The 21,657-nt window shown below is 31.1% G+C and overlaps 1 protein-coding gene and 1 long non-coding RNA gene across 4 annotated transcripts; both read right to left on the reverse strand.

Annotated features, from left to right (window-relative positions):
• Nucleotides 1-6,282: 6,282 nt before the first annotated feature.
• LOC123203454 (disease resistance-like protein DSC1) lies at nt 6,283-12,912 on the reverse strand. Its single transcript, XM_044619808.1, has 9 exons — nt 12,446-12,912; nt 10,969-11,608; nt 9,902-10,201; nt 9,595-9,812; nt 8,578-9,406; nt 8,368-8,470; nt 8,231-8,319; nt 7,993-8,123; nt 6,283-6,796 (listed from the first exon to the last, which is right to left on the reverse strand). Exons 1-9 carry the CDS (start codon nt 12,910-12,912, stop codon nt 6,283-6,285), a joined length of 3,291 nt encoding a protein of 1,096 aa, XP_044475743.1.
• A 6,953-nt stretch (nt 12,913-19,865) lies between these two features.
• LOC123203038 lies at nt 19,866-21,594 on the reverse strand. 3 transcript variants are annotated; one of them, XR_006499134.1, is made up of 5 exons: nt 21,485-21,594; nt 21,269-21,311; nt 20,437-20,862; nt 20,240-20,286; nt 19,866-19,946 (listed from the first exon to the last, which is right to left on the reverse strand). It is a non-coding gene; the product is annotated as an uncharacterized LOC123203038 (long non-coding RNA). The 3 variants fall into 3 exon arrangements; XR_006499133.1 differs by having other exon boundaries at nt 20,437-21,311; XR_006499131.1 differs by lacking the exon at nt 21,485-21,594 and having other exon boundaries at nt 21,269-21,461.
• Between the last annotated feature and the right edge of the window lie 63 nt (nt 21,595-21,657).

Raw genomic sequence — 21,657 nt, forward strand, 5'->3', positions numbered from 1 at the left:
ATGGGAATGAATACAGGTGTGCCCAACTATGTGGACAACAGTATGGAGCTAGACTAGAGTGATTCCAAGTTGAAAATTGAAATGATGTATTTCCTATTTTCACCACCAAGCTTAGTACAGTGTAGACTCGTCACCAAGTTACAAGCAATATGACCTATCATCAAGCTATATGCAGTCTGATTTATCACAAAGTTATGTGCAGTCTGATTTATTAACAAGTTATGTACAACGTGATTATGCCACAAACTATATGCAACGCGGTAGTGAAAGCATTAGGGTTAGTCTGTGTGACTATAGCCCTAAGCCCGCTCGATATGTTTATAGAATACACCATATAAGTGACATTGAGGATGTCATGTGCTTTCACCAAGCATTTGGGACACCAATATACATCATTTGCTATGAGTCATCCAGGATGACGTTGTTATTGGAATTGGGCACAAAGTGCTAACATACTCAAATGGGCATCTAGGATGTTGAAGACACATCTAAAACACCATAACATGATTGGATACGAAAACACTTTGAAATTATTATTAATTATGTTGCTATGTGCTTACTATGTTCCTCTATGATTTTGTAAGTAGGAACATAGAACAATGAGGTGGTAGTGTGGCCAGCGGGTTAGCAGTTCAGTTTGTGTGTATATATATATATATATATACATACACACACACACATATTCAATTTGTAGATACTTCAAGATATAAATCAAATATGAAACTTTGATAAAAAGCAAAAGGAAAAGACTAAAACAGTAGAGGAAGAAATAAAAGTCGAAGGGAAAGAGATGACAATGAGTTTGAATATCATTTCAACAATAGGTATTGGGTCCCTGAAGACCATGAAGATGATCGAAGAGCTGATGGTGAGGAAAATAATAATGTTAATTGATAGTGGGGCAACACATAATTTCCTCTTTGAGAAACTAGTGGAGGATATGAAAATTCCAGTTAAAGATACACAATTTGTCGTGGTACTAAGAGATGATAAAATGGTTAAAGGTGTAAGGAAGTGTGAGGTATTACCTTATTGTTGTAAGGGGTTACTATAATACAAGATTTTCTTTCTTTCTGTCTTGGAGGGGTGGATGTGATATTGGGAATTTATTGGTTACACCAATTAGGTGAGGCCAAAACTAACTGGAAGGAACAAACGATGCAATTTAATTGGGAAGGGAAACATATAGAATTAAAGGGGGTTACATCTTTAACAATGTTGGATACATCTTTCAAAGCATTGGTGAAATCAACCATTGAAGGACAGGAAGGGTATTGGGTAAGGACATAGTAGATGACAAAGGAGAAAGATTCAAAACAGGGGAAAGCCCACCTTAAGTAATGGAAATGTTAACTGAGTTTGGAGAACCAAATGACCTTCCCCTAAAAAGATACTAGAATCATGCTATCACCTTAAGGAACGAAGTTTAACCATTGAATTTATGCCTGTACAAGTACCCATACTACTAAAAAAAGAAATTGAGAGAATTATGCAAGAGATGATGACAGCGGGAATATTATGATCCAGTATGAGCCTCTTCACAAGAACTGTTATTTTGGTAAGAAAATGAGATGGTAGTTGCAGATTCAGTGTCGATTACGGAACATTAAACTGGGTGACCATTCAAACAAGTTTCCCATGCCAACCATTGATGAATTATTGGATGAGTTGGTGGGGGCAGTAATATTCAGTAAATTGAACCTTAAATCTGGATATCACCAAATTTGAGTGAGAGAGAAAGATTTGGAAAAAAACTACCTTTCAGACATACGAAGGATATTATGGGTTCCTCATAATGCCTTTCAGTCTAAGGATATTATGAGTTCCTCGTAATGTCTTTTAAACTAAGCAACGTGCTTACCAAGTTCTAGAATCTGATAAACATGATCTTTCTCCCTTACTTGTGGAAGTTCATGTTTGTACTCAGTAACAACATACTACTTTATAGTAGGGATATGAAAAAAACATACTAGTTCATGTTTTTGGGGTTGAGCAAATATTATCATAAATTCATCAAGGGATACAAAAAAATAGCCAAGCCACTAACCAATTTGCTCAAGAAAAATGCTTTTGTTAGGAAGAGGATTCATAGAGGGCCTTTGAAGCATTAAAAAGTGTTATGGTGATAGTCCCAATTCTAACTATGCCAAATTTCACTAAAGAGTTCATAATCAAAACTAATGCTTTGAGAGTTGGTTTAAGGGTAGTCTTGATGCAGGAGAGGTGACTGGTTATGTTTTTAAGATACTTTCTCCTTGAAACTAAAGCAAATTTGTATACAAGAAGGAGTTGATGGTGATCGTGGTCACATTTCAAAAATGTCCATACTATTTGCTAGGAAGACATTTCAAGGTTTGAACGGATAAAAAAAGCTTGAAATTTCTATCGAAACAGAAGGTGTTGAGCCATGATCAACAGAGATGGCTTGTAAAAGTGTTGGGGTTCGATTTTGAGATCATGTATCGCCTAAGATGTGAGAACAAGGTTGTAGACATGTTGTCACATAATCCAAAATTTATAAAGGAACTTCAAACTTATTTAGTGACACAAATATTGGGAGGTGAAGGAATCCAACAAGAAGTTGAAAATGACAAACTATAGAAATTAATTTAGGAGCTAAGATGCAATCCCCTAGCATATAAGGAGTAATAATTGAGAGAAGGCACATTACTTTATAAAGGGAGGCTGTTGATATAAAAAAATCTAGGTTTAATCCATCTCTTATCGTTGAGTTTCATTCTTTTACTTATGAAGGTCATTTTGGTTTTTACAGGATTTACAAAAGGTGGCTGCAACTTTGTATTGGGAAGGGATGAAAGGTGACATAAAAAATTTCATGGCAGAGTGTGATGTATGTCAATGAATGTAGTACGAGGCAACTACTCTGATGGGCCTGTCGCAGCTCTACCTATTTCAAATAAAATATGAGAAGAATTGTTGATGGATTTCATTTTGAGGTTGCCAAAGGTAAAAAAAATTGATACAATACTTGTGATGGTTGACAAATTTTTGAAGTATAGACACTTCATGACCTTATAACATCCATTCATAGCTAAAGAAACGGTTGTAAGTTTTATTAAAGAAGTCGTTCGCCTTCACGGGTTTCCACTGTTCATTGTGACATATAGGGATAGGGTTTTTATGAGTGGGTTTTGTAAGGAATTGTTTAAGGGAGCTGGTACTTCCCTTAAATTTAGTTTAGCATACCATCCACAAAAGGATGGTCAAATGGAAGTGGTCAATAGAAGCATCAGAACGTATCTTAGATGTTTTTGTAGCGAACAACTGAAAAGGTGGGCGGAATATTAATATAACACATCATTCCATGGCTTGACAAGGATGATGCCATTCAAAAAAGTCTACGAGAGAGACCCTCCCCCAATTTTTAGGTGGGTTAAAGAGGATTCAAGAATACAGGAAGTGAACACTTTGATTAGAGAAAGAGACTTGGTGTTGGATGAACTTAAAAGTAACCTGCATAAAGCTCCAGAATGCATGAAGAAAACATCAGACAAACATCACAGGGAGGACATTTTTAATGTGGGTGATCAAGTTTTTCTTAAGCTCCGACCGTATTATTTTCGTTCACTAGCATTGCACCTGAATAAAAAAATATGTCCTTGGTTTTATGGTACATTTGAGGTTGAGGAAAAGATAGGTTAAGTTGCCTATAGGCTAAAGCTACCCGAATTAGCAAGAATTCATCCAATGTTTCACGTGTCGCAACTTAAAAAACATATTGGTACAATAGCAAGAAGCCAACCATTGCTCAAAGGTTTAACCGAAAATGGAGAACTACGAGTGCAACCTGAATCAGTGAAAGATTTTAGATATTCCTCTCATGGAGATCTTGAACTATTGATTCAGTGGAAGCAATTACTAGATTTTGAGTGCTTCTGGGAGCTATATGAAAACATTAAAAGACTTTTCCCTTACCTGCACCTTCAGGACAAGGTACCTTTAGATGGGCAGGGCAATTTTAGGGCTAAAGTTTACATAAGAAAGAGAAGCAAGAAAGGAGCAAAAGGAATGACACCTGACAACAGAATAGGAGCAACAAATGGCAGGCAACAAACTAGAGAAGGAGAAACAAACCAACATGGGCACAAGGGAGATACTGTAGCAATACAACAGAGTCAGGGGACAATCCATATATGCATCAGGTGGCAAGGCAGTTATGTGGAAAGAGAGAATGATATGGGCCTGGAGGTGAGGAGCAAAGAGGCAAAGAAAATTTTGAAAGGAAAAGGGAAAATGGGAGAGACCCAACCTCTCAAATGCTAGAAAAACTTGGCTTGATGTTCATTTTGTTTATGTGGCTGCTCTTTTGTTATTTCAGTTGTTTTAGTGATCCATGTAAAAAGAGTGAAAGTAGAATTCCAGAACTAGTTTGTATTTCATTTCAGAAAAAACTGCTTAATACAAAACTTGTCTATTTTCATTATCTGGGTTACAAATATTCAGTGATACAATTGGCATTACTTTCTCTATTTTCTATCTTCTGGTTGTTGCTTGGCATAGAGGAGTGATTTTATAGTTGGGTGACTAGTTGAACTGAGTTGGGTTGCTAGATTGTGTTGTTGCTCCGCTCCTGGTCTGAATCAATTCACCACAAAGAAACCAAACTAACGCACTAACAAAACTCCAGCAAACTCCATCTCAATTTGACAACACAATGGAAAAATCATCCTTTGAAAATGAAAGAGAAGTGGACAGTCAAGGAAAACGTAATTTCATTCAACAGTTGTATTACTCAGCAGCAATACTCCAATCATTACAATAATCTAGAAACAAATTTAAATTGAAAGTAGGGCAGAAATTGAAGAAACTGAAACACTAAAGCTGGGTTTTGAGAGGCCAGTCATCTCCAAAATGAAAAACAGAATACGTCCAACAATTTTCCAGAATTTTCTCCTTACTTAATTTCCAACAATTACCCTTTCGTTCATTTCCAACAATAATTTGAGGAAAACTGATCACAAGAACTCCATTAAAGAAATTATAATGAAAACTGCAAATTTTACTAACCTGGGTATATCAGTTCTTATCTGATTAAATGTTTACTCTCCCTTTTTCCTCGGAAAAGTAAGAAATCAATTATACTAACACCCAGGATAAACTTTTGAGGCTTCTCCAAAGTTAACAGGTCAGTTGGGTCCAATCAAAATGGCTTGGATTTTGGTGTTACAAAATATTATTAGGCTAATATAAATGATGAATTGCTAATATAAATTAACATTCACATTAATACTATGACCAGTATAAAAAAAAATTTGGTGAAAATTGTAATAACATTATTAGGTAATATATGATTTTTTCTCTCTTGAGAGACAATTGTAATAACATTTTGTTATATCTGCATTACATGTTATTTATTTCTTTGTGGGGACTTTTTTAGTAATTTTATTTAATAGATGCGCAATTGAGAGACATGGATCACAAAATAAATTCATATCAATGAAATTTTTCTCACCATTAAGGTTCCAAAAAAGTATTTATGTACAAAATATCTTCAACAAAAAGGATTAACAGTAGGCAAGCCTGGAAAATTTTCTTGGCTAAGCCCCTAGATATAAGATTATTTTACTGCCAATTACAAGTATATATTTATGCCTCATAGGATTACTTTGTTCTCATATCCTTCTGTTGATTCTAAAGATTCTCCCTACACTACACATGTTTTTGAGGTGTATATTTGGCAGTTATCTTTTTGAAAAATCTACATAAAAAATTAAAATTTGAGATTTTTAATTTAGAAACAAAAGATTAATAGAACAATAACGTTACTTTTCAACTGAACTTCATTAAATTCAAATAAATAATAATATATCATAATGTTGAGAGTATATAATAAATGCACTACATTTATTCTGATATACAACAATTAAAGATTTTATTTAAAAACAAATTATCCAGAAAGAGTTTAAAAAATATATATTATACACTGCACATACAAGGCATTGGGTCTTGAATTAGTTATAAAGTAGTTTAAAAGATCTTTTAAAATAAAACATTCATGTATATATATCACTGTTGCCAAAAAAGTTAAAATAAAAAAACAGAAGAAAAAAAACCTGGCTCATGGTAGTCACTACTAACAACTTTAATCCAGAATTAAAAGTTTGCATCTTACTTAATATAACACAGATTTCCTAAGTCATATGAACATGTATAAATGATATTTGAGATAAGATGAAACTATATCAGAAATAAGCCATAAGCATAAAAAAATAAGAAAATAGTGAAATTAGATGCAATAGGGAAGGTATACATCTTATTTTATTACCTCAAGCTGGATTCCCCTTTATAGAAATTTGAAGATTCAAAACTCTTAGTAGAGCGTGCTTCCTCTTCATCAATGAGAGTACATCTGGATAAAACCCTAGAAAAAGGAGGTGTTAAAGCACCAAGAGAACCCCTATAATTGCACATCCACCCTGTAGGTGCACCAATCCTCAGATCAAATGCGAATGGTTGAGGATACATCAGAGGATGCCCAAAAGCATTTCCAACTTTTCCCATCATTCCTGTTCCACCCACTGCACCAGGTCCTCCATTTCTAATTGGACTGGCTGACACTCTCCTTTTCATCTCTGGCATATTGCCTGTTCCCCTATTCCCTCTTTGATAAACACTATCACTGCCAGCATGACTTTGCTGAAAAGAACCCTCTTCAGCAACACCACCAGCATGAACACCATCTCCATTATTATTACGACTATTTACACTGTTATTGCTCACAACTTGCTCTACTGCTTTACTCATCTCCATACGTTTCCCCAACTCAAAATTCTCCCTACAGTCAAATTTTCAAAAGAAAGAACTAACATTATTGATAATCCACTCTCTAGTCAGTATTTCGCCAGACATCTTTACAAAAACTTAGATATTGATATAACTAATTTAGAAGAGAAAATTAGAATAATACCTTTCAATTGAACTTTATTAAATTAAAAGGAAAAATAAGATATCATCGTGTTTGGGATTATTTAATAAATGTAATACATTTTTTCTAATTTAGACAATTTACTGCAATTAAAGATTCATTATATAATCAATATCCAGAGAGTCTAAAAGAAATACTTCATATTACAATAGATTTTGACAAATACACCACAGATTTTTTTTTTTTTTTAAAGATTTAAAAAATTTATATTTGCATCAATAGTGCAGTATTTATAGATCGTAAATTTTTTAGGAGATTATCATAGACTTATCCCCTGGTTTTAAAATTTGTCAGTAATATTATAACTTTTGCATTTCTTACCATAGATTACCCTCAAAGTTTGAAAATGTAACATAGATACCCCTTTACATTATCAAATGGGCATTGAAAGTTTAAAAAAATTATCTTAGACAGCCCTTTGTGCTAATCTTGTCACATTGCCATTATGTTGCAAAATAGTGGGGGTTGCAATATTCAGCAAATTGTACCTCAAATCCGGGTTATTTCAATACAAAAGTCTATTGAATGCTAGTCTCCTGTAATCCTCTGCCATGAGTTATCATTCCAGTTCTCTTCCTCCCTTTCTTCCTTGTGCAAACTTTGGTCCTAACACAAAACAATTTTCTTCTAAGACCAAAGTCACCACAATTGACAACATACTTGAGTTAAGGCAAGGGATATCCATGATATAATCTCAAAATTTGAGCAGAGTCTATGATAAAAAGTGTGAAAGTTGTCATCCAACTGATAAATTTGGAAACCTTATGGATAGTTTACAATAATTTGCCTACATTTTGCCTATTTGTAGTTTACTTAATTATAATGTACTTGAATTTGTTATAAAGTTGTCTAAAAAATATAAATGTACATCAATGTCAGTAATAATAGCATTACTCATGAATTACAAATTTGAATTTTACCAGATATGAAAGTAAGATATCATACATCATGAACATACATATATATATGGTAATTGAGATCAAAAGAAAATCATAAGTTTGAAAATAGAGTATATATGGAGAGCATTACTTAATCATATCAATTACCTTGAGCTGGGTTCACCCTTAAAGAAATTTGAAGCTTCCAGCCTCTTGGAATGTGGTTCAAACTCTTCACCGAACAATAAGTAAATCCCGCACTTCTTTATAAACAAAGAACACATGAAATCGAAGAAGGCCTTCATTTTGCAAGTGAATTCAACAAAAACATTGCAATTATACCCCATGATTATGTGATCTACTTAATAGAGCTGAGTCCATCAACCAAAATTTCTTTAATACAAACTATCCCACCAGCACGTTTGTATTTACAAGACAAATGATACTGAAAATAATTCCTACCATTCCCATGGTACCTAGTGTCACCTTTGACTCCTACAATGTCACAAAATACAAACCCCAAAAACTCATGCTTCAACAAACCTTGTGGTAGCACTATGCGAGATCCACTACCCTGAATATCAAAGAACCCTGGAATTTCACTTTCAGGGAAACAAATATAACCTTCTGGAAGGCCAACTCTCCCCTGCACCATAGAATTAAAAATGTTAATTTAACTTCATGTTTTTTATGTGTAAAAGAAAAAGAAATTGAAATCATATGAGACTTTGAATATGCAAGACTGAAAGATACCTTCGCTGCTTCATGCCTTAAAACTTTATTTGAGTAATTATTAAGAAAAGCATCATCAATGATGTTTCTGATCTCTTTCCAATCCACACTCAAGCAGCTGGTGAAGCTAAGTAAATATCTATAATATGGACTTATGAAACCTGATAATGTTTTCAGCAATTCACAACCCTCTGCCTCTAGAATCTGTAGCTGACATGGCAGCTTTGGTAAGTATTGAAGCCTATTACAAAACTTTATGTTGAGGAACGACAACTTGGAGAGGTTCATGATGCTTGTAGGTAAAGTCTCAGAATTATTTCCGACTAATATTAAGGAATTAAGAAATGACAATTGGCCAAAATTATAGGGCAACTCTGAGAGAATGCAGAAATTCAAATTTATTCTCTGTAAAAGAAGGCAATCTGATAAAACAGGTGATAGTATGCGCACCAGCCCTTGACTCTTACATCTCTCCAAAGATAAATCATGAAGGTTTTTCAGACGTACTATAGATGAAGGTACTTCTGTCAAATCATCAGCTTCTAGCGCTTCCAAACTTTCTAAATTTCCTATGTCTTCGGGCAATCTATCAATTTTCAAACAACCAGAGATACAAAGATGTTTCAGAAACTTCAATTTACAAATGCCGTTTGGAAGACTTTCAAGGCTTGAACAATTTCTAAGACTCAGTCTTTCTAGATTGGAAACATTCTCAGTTGTTGAAGACAATTCTTTTATAGCAGTTCCATCTAAATATAATCCTTCTATATTGCATGGGATCTCTGGTACAACTTTTAGATTTGACAAACCAGAGAGATCAAGCCATCGAAGAGATTTCAAATTACAAACACTGCTTGGAAGACTTTCAAGGCTTAAACAGTTCTTAAGATCAGTTCAACTAGCCTCGAAGGACTTTCTATGGAAGAAGATAATTTTTTTATTGCAGTTCCATCCAAACACAATCTTTCCATATTACATGATATCCTTGGAGCTGTGTAGCGCTTAGAACAATCAGAGAGAATAATAACTCTTAAGTACTTTGATTGAATGCCAATTGGAAGGTCAATAAGGCTCTTGCAATTTCTTAGATTCAAATTAACAAGTTTATTGAGATTCTGAGATGGAGGAGTGATCTCAAACAAACGTATACTATCTTCTAAAATCGAACTCTCTAGATTTGGAGCTTTTGAGAGGTCTGGGACCCTAAGAATATAATCTGAGTAACTCAGATCAATGTATTTTAAATGAGCAAGGTCCTGAACAGAAAAGGAAATGACAAATACAAATTAGAAAATAAAATTTATAATTTATAATAAGAAAATTTTCATATGAAATGAACATATACCTTGATACCCGTCCAAAGTTGTTGGAGATTGTTGTTACACATCTTAAGTACAACAAGGTTCTCAGGATAAAATTTCTTAGGCAACAATGGGAAGGGATAATGATCCCAGCAGGGACATATTAACTCTGAGAAATCAAATTCAATGTTGTCATAACCATAAACCTTATTGCTGCAACTCCAATCTGAGATATTTACTATCAGGACACTTAGATTAGCCATGTCTGAGAGTGCATAAGGATTTAAGTATATCATTCTCATTTTAACCATATCAAAGGGCATGCCTCTTATTTGATTAGTTCCCTACAATCAAAATCAAAAAATAAGTTAACAACACAATAACATGATATACTTCCCAAATCCAAAACCCCACATGAACTTTTCTATGTGGAATAAATGAAAACAATAAAACTATGTGCATAAACAATATACATAACTTTATGCACAAACAATGACATGTCATCATGTGATTAGATGTTATTTTATCTCTAATTTTAAACTATCCAATCATATGGTAACATGTCATTGTTTGTGCACATAAAACTACTCAAATGAAAAAGATAGTCTTCTAGTTCAAATATTTCAAGATATCCCGTACAATATAAAATATAAATTGAAAGTTAATCTCATGTATATTTACCATATGTTTTTTTAATACAAGATAGACATCATCATGATGTCACAATCGGCTACGTTGGCCAAGTTTATTGACAAGCTCTTGTCGGACAATTTCCCAACCCATTTCTTGAATCAAATCATGCATTCCTATGGTGTTGTGTGAAATAGTTATAAGAGTTTTATCAACAAGAACACTTACTCCAATATGTGAACCAATAGTACCAAGTAGATATTTATCCCATCTTATAAAGAAACATGCAATATCTAAAAATAAAGTCTTCTCTTTATTAAATGATCCATTAAAACTAATCTTAAGCACCGTTTGGATAACCTCATTTGGAGATTTTTTTAAATTCATCTAGTGCACTTTCCCATTCAAGTTTTTCTCTACCAAGTAGAAAACATCTTAAGACTTCAAGAGCTAAAGGCAAACCTTTTGTATAATTTAATACTCTTTTTGAAAGCTTCAAGTAAACTTCATCAACTGGATGGTTTTGTTTGAAGGCATGTTGTTTAAAAAGTCGAAGAGAGTAATCACTACATAATTCTTCAACCTCATAAATGGTAGAATCATTCAATCCACAATTTTTAAGCACTTGTTTATCTCTTGTAGTTATAATGATTCCACTTCCAAAACCCAAGTCTTCAATATCTCCAATTAATTCGCTTATTTGTTTCAAATCTGTCACATCATCAAAAACAATAAAAATCCTTTTACGTCCAAGCCTTTCTTTTGTGAATGTGAAACCTATATTAAGGTTTCCATCCCCTAATATTGCAGAAAGAAGTTCCTTCTGCAAATGGGGTTGTTGATTTTTATTTGATGCTTCCCTAACATTTTGAATGAAATGAGAAGCTTCAAATTCACTTGATATTTCATTGAAGATAGCATTAGCAAGAGTCGTCTTGCCTATACCACCCATACCCCATATTCCTACATTGCATACTTTAGCCGACCCATCAAATAATAAAGATTTAATTTTCTCAATCTTCATCACTATTCCAACCAAGTTCTTATTATCACTAGAAGACATATCATTCAATCTCTTCAAAATATGTTCAATAATTGTCTCTGTAAGTTTCGATTCAGGCCTACAACAGAAATAAAAGGTAATAACAACAATAAGCTAATCAACAAGTTAATGAAACAGATATAAAGACAAAGCCTGATTCCAATAGCCCAATTTTGTCCAAACACGAAATGAAAAATTTTTTAGGCCTTGTTATTGTAAATAATGTAAGCTTAATTTGGTTACAAAAACTAAAAAATATAGTAGCTATATATAAGAATTAAGGGCCATATAATAATTAAAGTTTATATGGCCCTTAATCAACGAGTTTATCTGAATACACAATCCACCCTTTTCAATATCCATCATATAATAATTAAAGTTTATATTTTGGATCTATCACGCAGCTATATATAAGAATTAAGGGCCATTAGGTAAAGACTCCAAGAAGAGCTTAAAGCATATAGAGTTTATGCAATAAATTTTATAAGAAACATAACTTTTTATCAAGAAACTGTTTGTTCTTTTATTATCAATTTAAAAAGCCTCTTTTCAAACTAGACTGTTTGGTTGTTGTCGTACTCATAAAAATATTTTATGATAGATGAAATTACCAAAATAGTATATGATATATGCATTTGTCCAATTACTGAAATATTCGCTTAGAGGCTCATAACGAAAAATAAAAAATTAAAGGGTAAAAAGAGATTATATTTTAGTTTATTTTTAATATTATATAGAAAATAACGATTTTACTCTCACTATCGATAATTTTAACTGTTCATAGGTGAGTATTTGGTATTATCAAAGTTAAAGGAGAAAACTTGGGAATGCAGCATACCTTGGGTGTGAAATAGTCTTTGCTTTGGCCAATTAAAAACCCCAAAACCGAAAACAATATCAAAGCAAAAGCATTTACCTGATAGCATTTGAATCAAAGCCAGAGAGATTGGCGGCTTCCGTCAATGCACTCCACCATCTCTGCAACATCTCTGGTTTTTCCCTAAATTGTACTTCATGCATAGAAAACGCATCGCCAAAAGTCCCCGTCTGCTTCCGTACATCTGATGGCTCTATACGATAGAAAACCGGTATCTCAATCTGACCGTTCATTTTCTTGCAATCGAGTATCTTTACAAGTTCTTCGAGGCACCATCTAGAAGAAGCATAGAGTTTTGAGAAAACGATAATTGAAATCTTTGAACCTTCAATTGCCTTCAAAAGAGAAGATGAAATCTCATCTCCTCTTTTAAGTTCGTAATCGATGAAAGTTTCAATCTTTCTCTTATACAAAGCTGCATTCAGGTGGCTCGTAAAGCCATCATGGGTATCCTCACCTCTGAAACTAAGAGAAACATCATACTTTAATAGAGAAGAATAAGCCATCGTACTTGTTTGAATTCTGAGTCTGCTCACAGGATTTAAAAAGGAAAGTAGGAATGCGGCACTGATAGTTGACTGAAACTTTTGTCGCAGACTCGCCTTGTTGAAATGGTGGATCACCTGGTCATCACCCTTCTTGCTCTTTAATTTGTTTCGTTTTAGATCGATTATTTGCTTACATCTTTTAATTTAGAACAATAGTTGCACAGATCATCGTTATGTGATTGGGTTTAGATTAATTTTTAATTCAAAATCAAATTATATAATAATATATTATTTTTTTATAAACGTAATTTTAAATTTATAAATAATGTGATATATTAATTATTAATCATCTAATAATATATTATATATGTGTTTTAATTATATATTAAGAAATATGTACTTTAAATAATTAGTATTGTTTTTGTAATTTCATATGAATTTATTATCTTATTATTAAAAAAAAAATCTACATAGAACTTAATTTTTTTTAATTTAATTAACTTTTCTTACGTGCTCATATTCTATTTAGCAAAACACATGAGATCTTAGGAAAAGTGATATATTAGTTTTTATTTTTTTTTTAATAACTCAAACCTGCATGCCTAATTGGTACAAACACATTTAATTCACATTCATGTTTAACTCAAGCATTAAATTCGTTAAAAAGAATTATTGAATTCAAAATATATTAAATACATATTTTACATTCCTTACGTATTAAATATGAATTATTTAATCGTATTTTACATTTTTTATATTTTTTAATTTTTTGTTAAATTTAGAGTACAAAATTACCTTTTTTATTTTCAATTATTTATAATAATATCACAACTATTTAAAAAAAAAAAACTCAATTTGTTTCTTCTTAATCCCTAATTTCTTATTCTCCCTCTCTTATGTGAAGATTCATGCTCCACCAAAAGACTTAAATACCTAAATTATCTTCTTAATCCTTAATTTTGTATTTTCTCCCTTGTATGAAGGTATTACAATTAATAATCAGACTCATATGTCAACTTTGTTATACATATACATACGGTTCATAATTTCCCTTTGGACCTATATACAATTTTTGAAAAAATGAATTGGTATTACTCTCTGTTATTAGTATTTCTTTTGTTAATCTCTTACTTTGTTTCATTCTAAAGGTTTTTATATGTGGAAAATTTTGATTGTAGTATAATGTTATCTTTTGGTATAGCAAATAAGAGCGACCCCTAATTTTATTGTGTACTCATATTTATTTTTCAAAACTGGTCAACTCTTTTATATATTATGAAATTTATGAACTTTTTATTAATTATTATTTTTTGTTCTATTGCTAATTTGAGAAGGTACTTCTTATGTCAAATTGAATTTTACTTAAGTATTTTTAATTAAATGTTTTTTATGGATGTGTTAACACCCCGTGCATGAATTAAATGTTATTCTTGATTATTTATGTGTTTAGTTAAAAATTTCTATTTGCAGGCTTTGATAATAAACTTTTTAAATGTATAGCACTGTACTCTTTAGACTATTTTTTCTATCATATAAGTCTATTTGACATAAATTTGGAATTTATTTTTGTTAGTTTTATAATAATTTTAATATTGCGGACATGTATCTTGTGTTTGAGTCTTAACGGAGTTTTTATTAAAAGTCTCAAGACAATAATTTGAATTTTGAGTATGTACTATGTTATATTAGATTTAATAATTAATTAAATACCTTATATTTGAATTATTATATTGATTTTTATTAGAAGATTTGTAAAAATTATTAAAATTATTATTAATATTATTGTATTTTTATAAATATATTATGAACGATATGTTATATTAAATTTATATATACATGTTTTATATTTTTCTTGCATGTGAATTTTATAAATATTTTTTTACAAACATAATTTTTACTATTTATCATATTATACCTACACAATTTCTATATCTTTTTTTTTTCTTATTTTCGTATTTATTAACTACGCGAGCATATCTAGATAAATATCCAAAGAACCTCCCCGGATTATTATATTATCTAGGGCAATGGGTTTCCATTTTAACTCCAAAAAGTAAAAAATTACTAATTTCATATACAATTTAGGGTCCTTCAAAACAATGACTTATCAATAAGAAAGTTTAGGATCAATATGTTGGACTTAATTAATAATGTTACAACTTTACAACAATTTACTTATTATTTTTGGATTCATAAAAGTGTAAGTAACTTTGGATGTAATAACAAGAATCATGAAACTTGACTCTTAATAAAATTGTGTTTTCACTCTGTATGCAACAAAAAACTATTAAGGATATAACGGCAGGAAAGAACATGTAAATAATTGACATTTTCGGTATCTCTTGAATAATCAAAATTAATAAGGAAAATATTAGGATTCTTGCATTTTATTCAATAAAAATTAAAAATAAAATACAAAAACATAATAAAATAAAAAATTATTTTATTAATACGAGGGTTACAAATATAATCCAAATATTTTGAGGAGTATAAACGTTTTATTTTTCAACCATTGGAGACATTAAAGACCTCTCATAATCAATTAAAGGTGAATGCCCTCGATAACAAAAATTGTAATATTTTTTCTTTTTATTTGAAATCTAAATCCCTTTTTTATAATCACAACTACCTTAAAGATTGCAAATAAATGTCTAAAACCAGATTATTTTCAAGGTGGTTTCTATATATATATATATATATATATATATATACACATATTCGTTTTCCCATACACCGTTGTTTCTCCCAACACAATCCCCACTTTCATTTCCTCCTTCCTATGCCTTTTTTAAATTTCCATCTCTACCACCTACTATCCATTACTTTTTTAACTTTTTTTTTATTTTGGCAGTTGCCACAACATTTTCCCATGTTATTCTAAATGTTTCATCCCTTTTTTTTATCCCTACTTACTTTTTTTTTATCTTTCTCTCTCCTTCTCGACGTCTCCTCTTTCCTTCTTCTTCTCCTATTTTTATGTTTTGGCCAAACTTTCTACTCTCCTTTCGTAATGGGCAAATCTTTTATCACTCATATTTGCTATGAATCTATCATAGCATTGCCAATCTCGTTCAGATATTAACTTTTCCTCATTCTCTGTCACTCTTTCTCTTCTCCTTCTTCTTTTTTTTTTTTTTTGGAGCCACTTTCCCAGCATCAACTCCAGTGACTCTTCATTTTTTCGGTTGTGGATTTGTCTCCCCGACAAGATTTATTGTTTTGATATCATTTGTTAAGATTCTCACATTTTACTCAAAAAAATCATAAAATAAAATAAAATTATTTCATTAATTGAATGGATACAAATATAATCTGGAAAATTCAAAGAGTTCAAAGTCTCCCATTGTCTAGTTATTTAAAGTGTCGAAAACCTCCCACCGAAGGTTGTTGCCCTCAATATCAACAACCCTAATATTGTTTTACTTCCTTATTTGAAACCTAAGTACTTTTTTTACTTTTTTTTTATAATTAAAATTATTCTATAGATCGAGGACAAGTGTATCAATCATAATAGAAAAGAATTTGACAATTGGTAATAAGATTTTAAAAAAACAAAATCTCATTGAACAAATAAAATTATGTAACCTCTAAGGAGTTGTTTGGATGACAATAGAGGGATTTTCATTTATAAGAGGTCATGGGTTTATATCCCTTCTAGTGGCATTTCAACACTAAATTCTTAAATTACATAATACAGTGATTGTGAGATCAATTATTAAACTTGCGTTTTAACTTAGTGTGATTGATTTAGTCTCTAAGAAACAATCTAACTCAAATGAGGTTTCTTCTATATATATATATATATATATATATATATATGCAGTTTGATTTTACTTGAATAAAAACCTATACAAAAACATAAACTATACTGCCTTGATACATTCCCTTATTCATCTGATTCATTATTCTTTTGTACTACTAAATTAACTTCCTAGAAGGGTTCTGATAGATACTCAATACATATAAAATAATGTTGACAGCAAAACGTGTTAGCTTCTCCCAAAGATTGTAGCCTTCCAATCATTGCCCAAATTACTCAAATATCAGATTTCTTCTCCCATTTTTAATACTCACTCCCCTTTATATATAACTTCTTAACTATTATCCTAATAATATTCTAATAAGATATTATCCTAATCTTATTATATTATCTTAATCTAATATGTTATCCTAATTTAATAGATAATCCTAATCTAATATTATCTTAATTATTAATAATAATAATTTCTCTTCCTTGAAAAACACCTTGTCGTCAAGGATGGGGATCATTTTTTGATTTTTTTTCTTTACATTTCTTTCTATCCAATTAAAAAAAATCCTCTGATTTCGCTACTAATCCAATTGTTGTTAATGGTTGGAAAAGTCAACTTTATGTTATTTGCCATTGCCAAAAACACTACTATAGCATCATTCGTCTTAAGTACCGTCACATACGTTTCAAATCCCAACCTTGCAACCTTTTTCTCACCAAATTCAACCTTATCTACTGTAAAAACTCCAAATCCAACTTTGATCTCATTTTCTTGTCAATCACCATTCTTTTTTTAACTTCTTCATCTTTCTTCTCACATAATGACAATGGTGGCTAAGGTTCGATCTTGTTGTCCTGCTCTTTAATCACCTCCCATTCCACAGTTTCTTTCATAGATGACAACGATGACAGTGATAGATACAACTCCTCCCTTGTACACTTTTTCATTTTCTAAATTCCATTGGTCAAACGATCTAAACTAGCATCTATGGTGTCCAACTTATTCAAACTAACAATCATGATGTCCAATTGATTCATCACCATCCCTATAATCTTCTCTAGGTCAATACTTTTATTTTCCATTCTCTTCTTTGTCATGCCCAAATCTAACATGTTGTACATATAAAATAGTGCTAACAACTAGAGGTACCAACTCCTTATTGTTAGAAACCGAGCTTAGATTTTATTAATATTGAAAGAGAAATAGAGTTAACAACAAGAAGTGTGAACTCCTCCCAAAAGTCGTAGTCTCCCAATTAGCTAATGGTTGCTCAAATACCCAAATAACAATATTTTTCTCTCCCTCTCCGCCAATCACTCATATTTATATTTCCAATAATTTAAATTTCAAATTTAAATATTATCTTAATCAAATCAAATATTTATCCTAATCTAAATATATATATATATATTTATTATTATTGTTATTATTATTATTATTATTTATTTATTTATTTAATCCTAACATTACATCCCTTTGAAAGCCACCTTGTTCTTAAGGTGTAGAAGATTTTTTTTCCTTACCTTTCTTTCTACACAATTTGGGAAAACCTATTTTGCTTCTATTCCAATTATCATTGCTAATAAAAAAATATCAACATCAAACTTCCTCCTTCAAAATACTTTACCTTCATCCCTAATGTCAAAATAATAGACAAATAAACGATTTCTAATAGCTAGGCCTCACTAAAAACAATCGCTTTTTGTCAAAATCAATTGAGTAACCCCCAGAATCTATCGAATTACCCTTTTGGATCATCGTCAACTTTGTAAATTCATCAGAACCTATCAATCCATGGTCAGAGTTGCTAAAATCTATTGATTTCACTTTCTAGTTATCGGAAACTACTATTTTGTTGTCAGAAATCCTATATCAACAAAATTAGTTACACTCTTCTCCACTAGATAAACTTCTCTCCTCTTTTGGTTTTTATCGCTTGCTATCGATTTGACATCATCGTCGAATCCATCCTCGTCCACCAGTAACACTACTAACTATTTAAACCTATAGTTGTAATAAGACTCAAGTTTACCTTCACAATAAAAAAATATTCCTTTTGCCGACATATCTCGAGACTCCAATTCTTTTAGTCATTGAAACTACAACCAAGATACTAATTGTTAGGAACCTAGCTAGATATTATTAATATTGAAAGAAAATAGTATTGACAACTAATGGTGTCAACTTCTCCCAAAGGTCATAGCCTCTCTATCAACCAAAGGCTACCCAAATGTCTAAATAACAATGTTTCTCTCTCTCTCCCACTTCCAATATTTGAAATTTCAAATTCAAATAATATTTAAATCAAATCAAATATTTATCTTAATTAAATCAAATATATCAACTTAATAAAATCAAATATCCTATCATAAACATCCTATAATTAAATCAAGGGATGTTAAATTCAATACCCTAAACATTAAGTTCTAAATAAAATTGCCCAGTCTCCTTCAGAAAGAAAAAAAGTCTTATTAACATGAAAAATAACCAAAATGCCCTCACATATAAACAAAAACAAGTCAAATCCCCACCCATTTTTTCCTTAAATTTACTGATGACAATTTGCAAGAATTCCTGAGGCTTCCACAGGTTTTGACAATAGTCACTACAAAAAAATGGGATAATACGAAAGAAAAATTAATCATTAAAAATCTATTTTCCGTTATTAAAGGGTTTTAATGATAAAAAAAATCTCATCTTTATAGCCTTCGCTATTAATAGTATTAAAAATAGGAAGAAAAACTCTATTGTTAATATAAATAATGAGATATGTAAATCCTATCATGACAAATAATAATTTCAACAATGAATATTCTAGTCATTATAACAATATTTACTCATCACTATATATAATATCAACGATGAATATTTCAATCGTTATAACAATAGTTATCAGTCACTAAACATAATATCAACGATGAATATCTTCGTCATCATAGCAAAATTACCGGTCACTATACATAATATCAACGATGAATATCTCCGTCATCATAGCAATATTTATTGGTCACTAAACATAATATCAATAATAGATATCCTCGTTGTTATAACAATATTTACCCATCACTATCAATATTGATAATAAAATTTTAATTCTCAAAATATGATCATTGACACTGATTATGTTCTAATCACAATTATCTCAAAGTCCCCATACAAAATATAAGAAAAAAAACTATAAATTTCTTATTATAGTAATCTCTCCCTATAATCAAAACTAAAAATTTATTACAAGTAATATAAGAATCTATGTATCACATACAATCAAATGTTTCAAGATTCACTTGTGTCTTCAAGTACCTACAAATTGTGAAGAGAGAGGATAGGATTAAAATGTGCATAACATATATACATATATACACACATTCAAACATATATTTTTTTCTCACAATCTTATTATTAGACAAAGTAAAGAAAACCAAAATAGACTGAATCAACCATCATTTCAATCCTACCAAATTAATAATCATGAAAAAAATCCTCTCAATTATTGATAGAAGGTAGATTCTTATGTATGAAAAATTGTAGGCACTTGCAAAATTTGGGGATTTGCTTGCACAGAAAACTGCACTCATGCAAAACAATATTGATACCTGTTGACTGTTACACAAGAAATCCTTGACATAGCAGTGACTCATCTCTGAAAGAAATAGATAAAAATTTATCGCAGAAATATATATGCTGACATAGCAGTGCTGAAACTTGACATAAAAATAGCAATATAACAACATGATATTGAGACAGGGAAACAGTAAAAGATTTGAGTCATCACTAAATAAGAAACACATACAAGTGGGTGAAAAACAATGACTTAGTTGAATTAGCAAGATGTTCGACACTGTTCCACCCAGTCAATAATCACCTCCTGCTTAACATCCTGCAAGTTAAAGTTAACACATCATAAAACTAGAAAATGAACATTAAACTGTAGTCTACAGTAAGAGCAAAATTAACTGAATGGATTAGAGGTTTATAATTTTTATCATAAACATTTAGAACTTACATGTAAGATCTTAAAACTTATCTAAATTTCATAAGTTTCAGCATTACATATCAATTAATTATCCAACTCGCACCAAGATTTAGTAGCAAAGTGTTGAATCAAATAGAGTTTGAATAGTGCCTCTTTGTTGCTTCGATCTAATGCATTCAGCATTTCAGAAAGGACATCCATAATGCCACATGCATTCTGAATTTCTGTCAAGCTAATCAAATTCTAGCCAAATTATGAAACATGATTACTAATTTTACCACAGAAGATGGTAAAGGAAGTAGTAAATGCAACACAAACATTAAAATTAAAATAAAACAAATAGCCAATACTCATTCTTATTTTGCAATACCCAAATCATCAGGTGAAGTTAGTGCTCCAGTACTCAGAAGAAAGACATGACAAAAAATAAAAAAATAATGGAGCCATAAGTAGAGTGGATTGACCACTGAAATGAAATCACAATAACAATGGAACACTACACCAATTAAGTGTGTGTGCATAACAAATTTTAACATCATATTCTCACAGGCAGCTTAAAAAAACAGCACAAGTATCAAATAAATGGCTATGCTCATGGCATTAAGTACCACTAAATTAGCTTCCATTAAAAACTTGCTAAGAGAAATACCTCAAAGTTGGGAACTCAGAATCTGTAGAAGACTCAGCTGCCTCTTGGTGATTATCACCATTTCAAATATTCTCAGAATCAGTATAGAAATGTACAATGAAATCAATCTATGTAAAAAATGCATGAAAAGTTGAATAAATGGCAGTGCCATGTCTCATCACATAGGTTTTTTCTCCACTAATTAATCACTCAAAGAACCATCCACCAGAAACATACCAACAACTCCTGGTATGCTGCAAAATATTGTGGATACCTTGCCCTCAGTCCTCCAAAAGCTTCTTGCCAGGTATCTATTAGAATCAGTATCTGCTTCTTGACATTAAAGTCAGGCTACTGATAAGGCCAATAATTGTTACTATTTTGATTTATAATTCCCTTGTGTTGTGTGG

The sequence above is a fragment of the Mangifera indica genome, chromosome 19, assembly GCF_011075055.1.
Source record: "Mangifera indica cultivar Alphonso chromosome 19, CATAS_Mindica_2.1, whole genome shotgun sequence".
Lineage (NCBI taxonomy): Eukaryota > Viridiplantae > Streptophyta > Magnoliopsida > Sapindales > Anacardiaceae > Mangifera > Mangifera indica.

Bases quoted from the DNA above. Each gene is read 5' to 3' on its own strand.
- LOC123203454 (XM_044619808.1), bottom strand. From the start codon at position 12,912: ATGGCTTATTCTTCTCTATTAAAGTATGATGTTTCTCTTAGTTTCAGA. The intron at 9,813-9,901 runs GTATATGTTCAT...TTTTCTGTTCAG, and splicing joins AACTTTGGACGGGTATCAAG to GACCTTGCTCATTTAAAATA. The intron at 8,320-8,367 runs GTTTGTTGAAGC...GTGACATTGTAG, and splicing joins TCGCATAGTGCTACCACAAG to GAGTCAAAGGTGACACTAGG.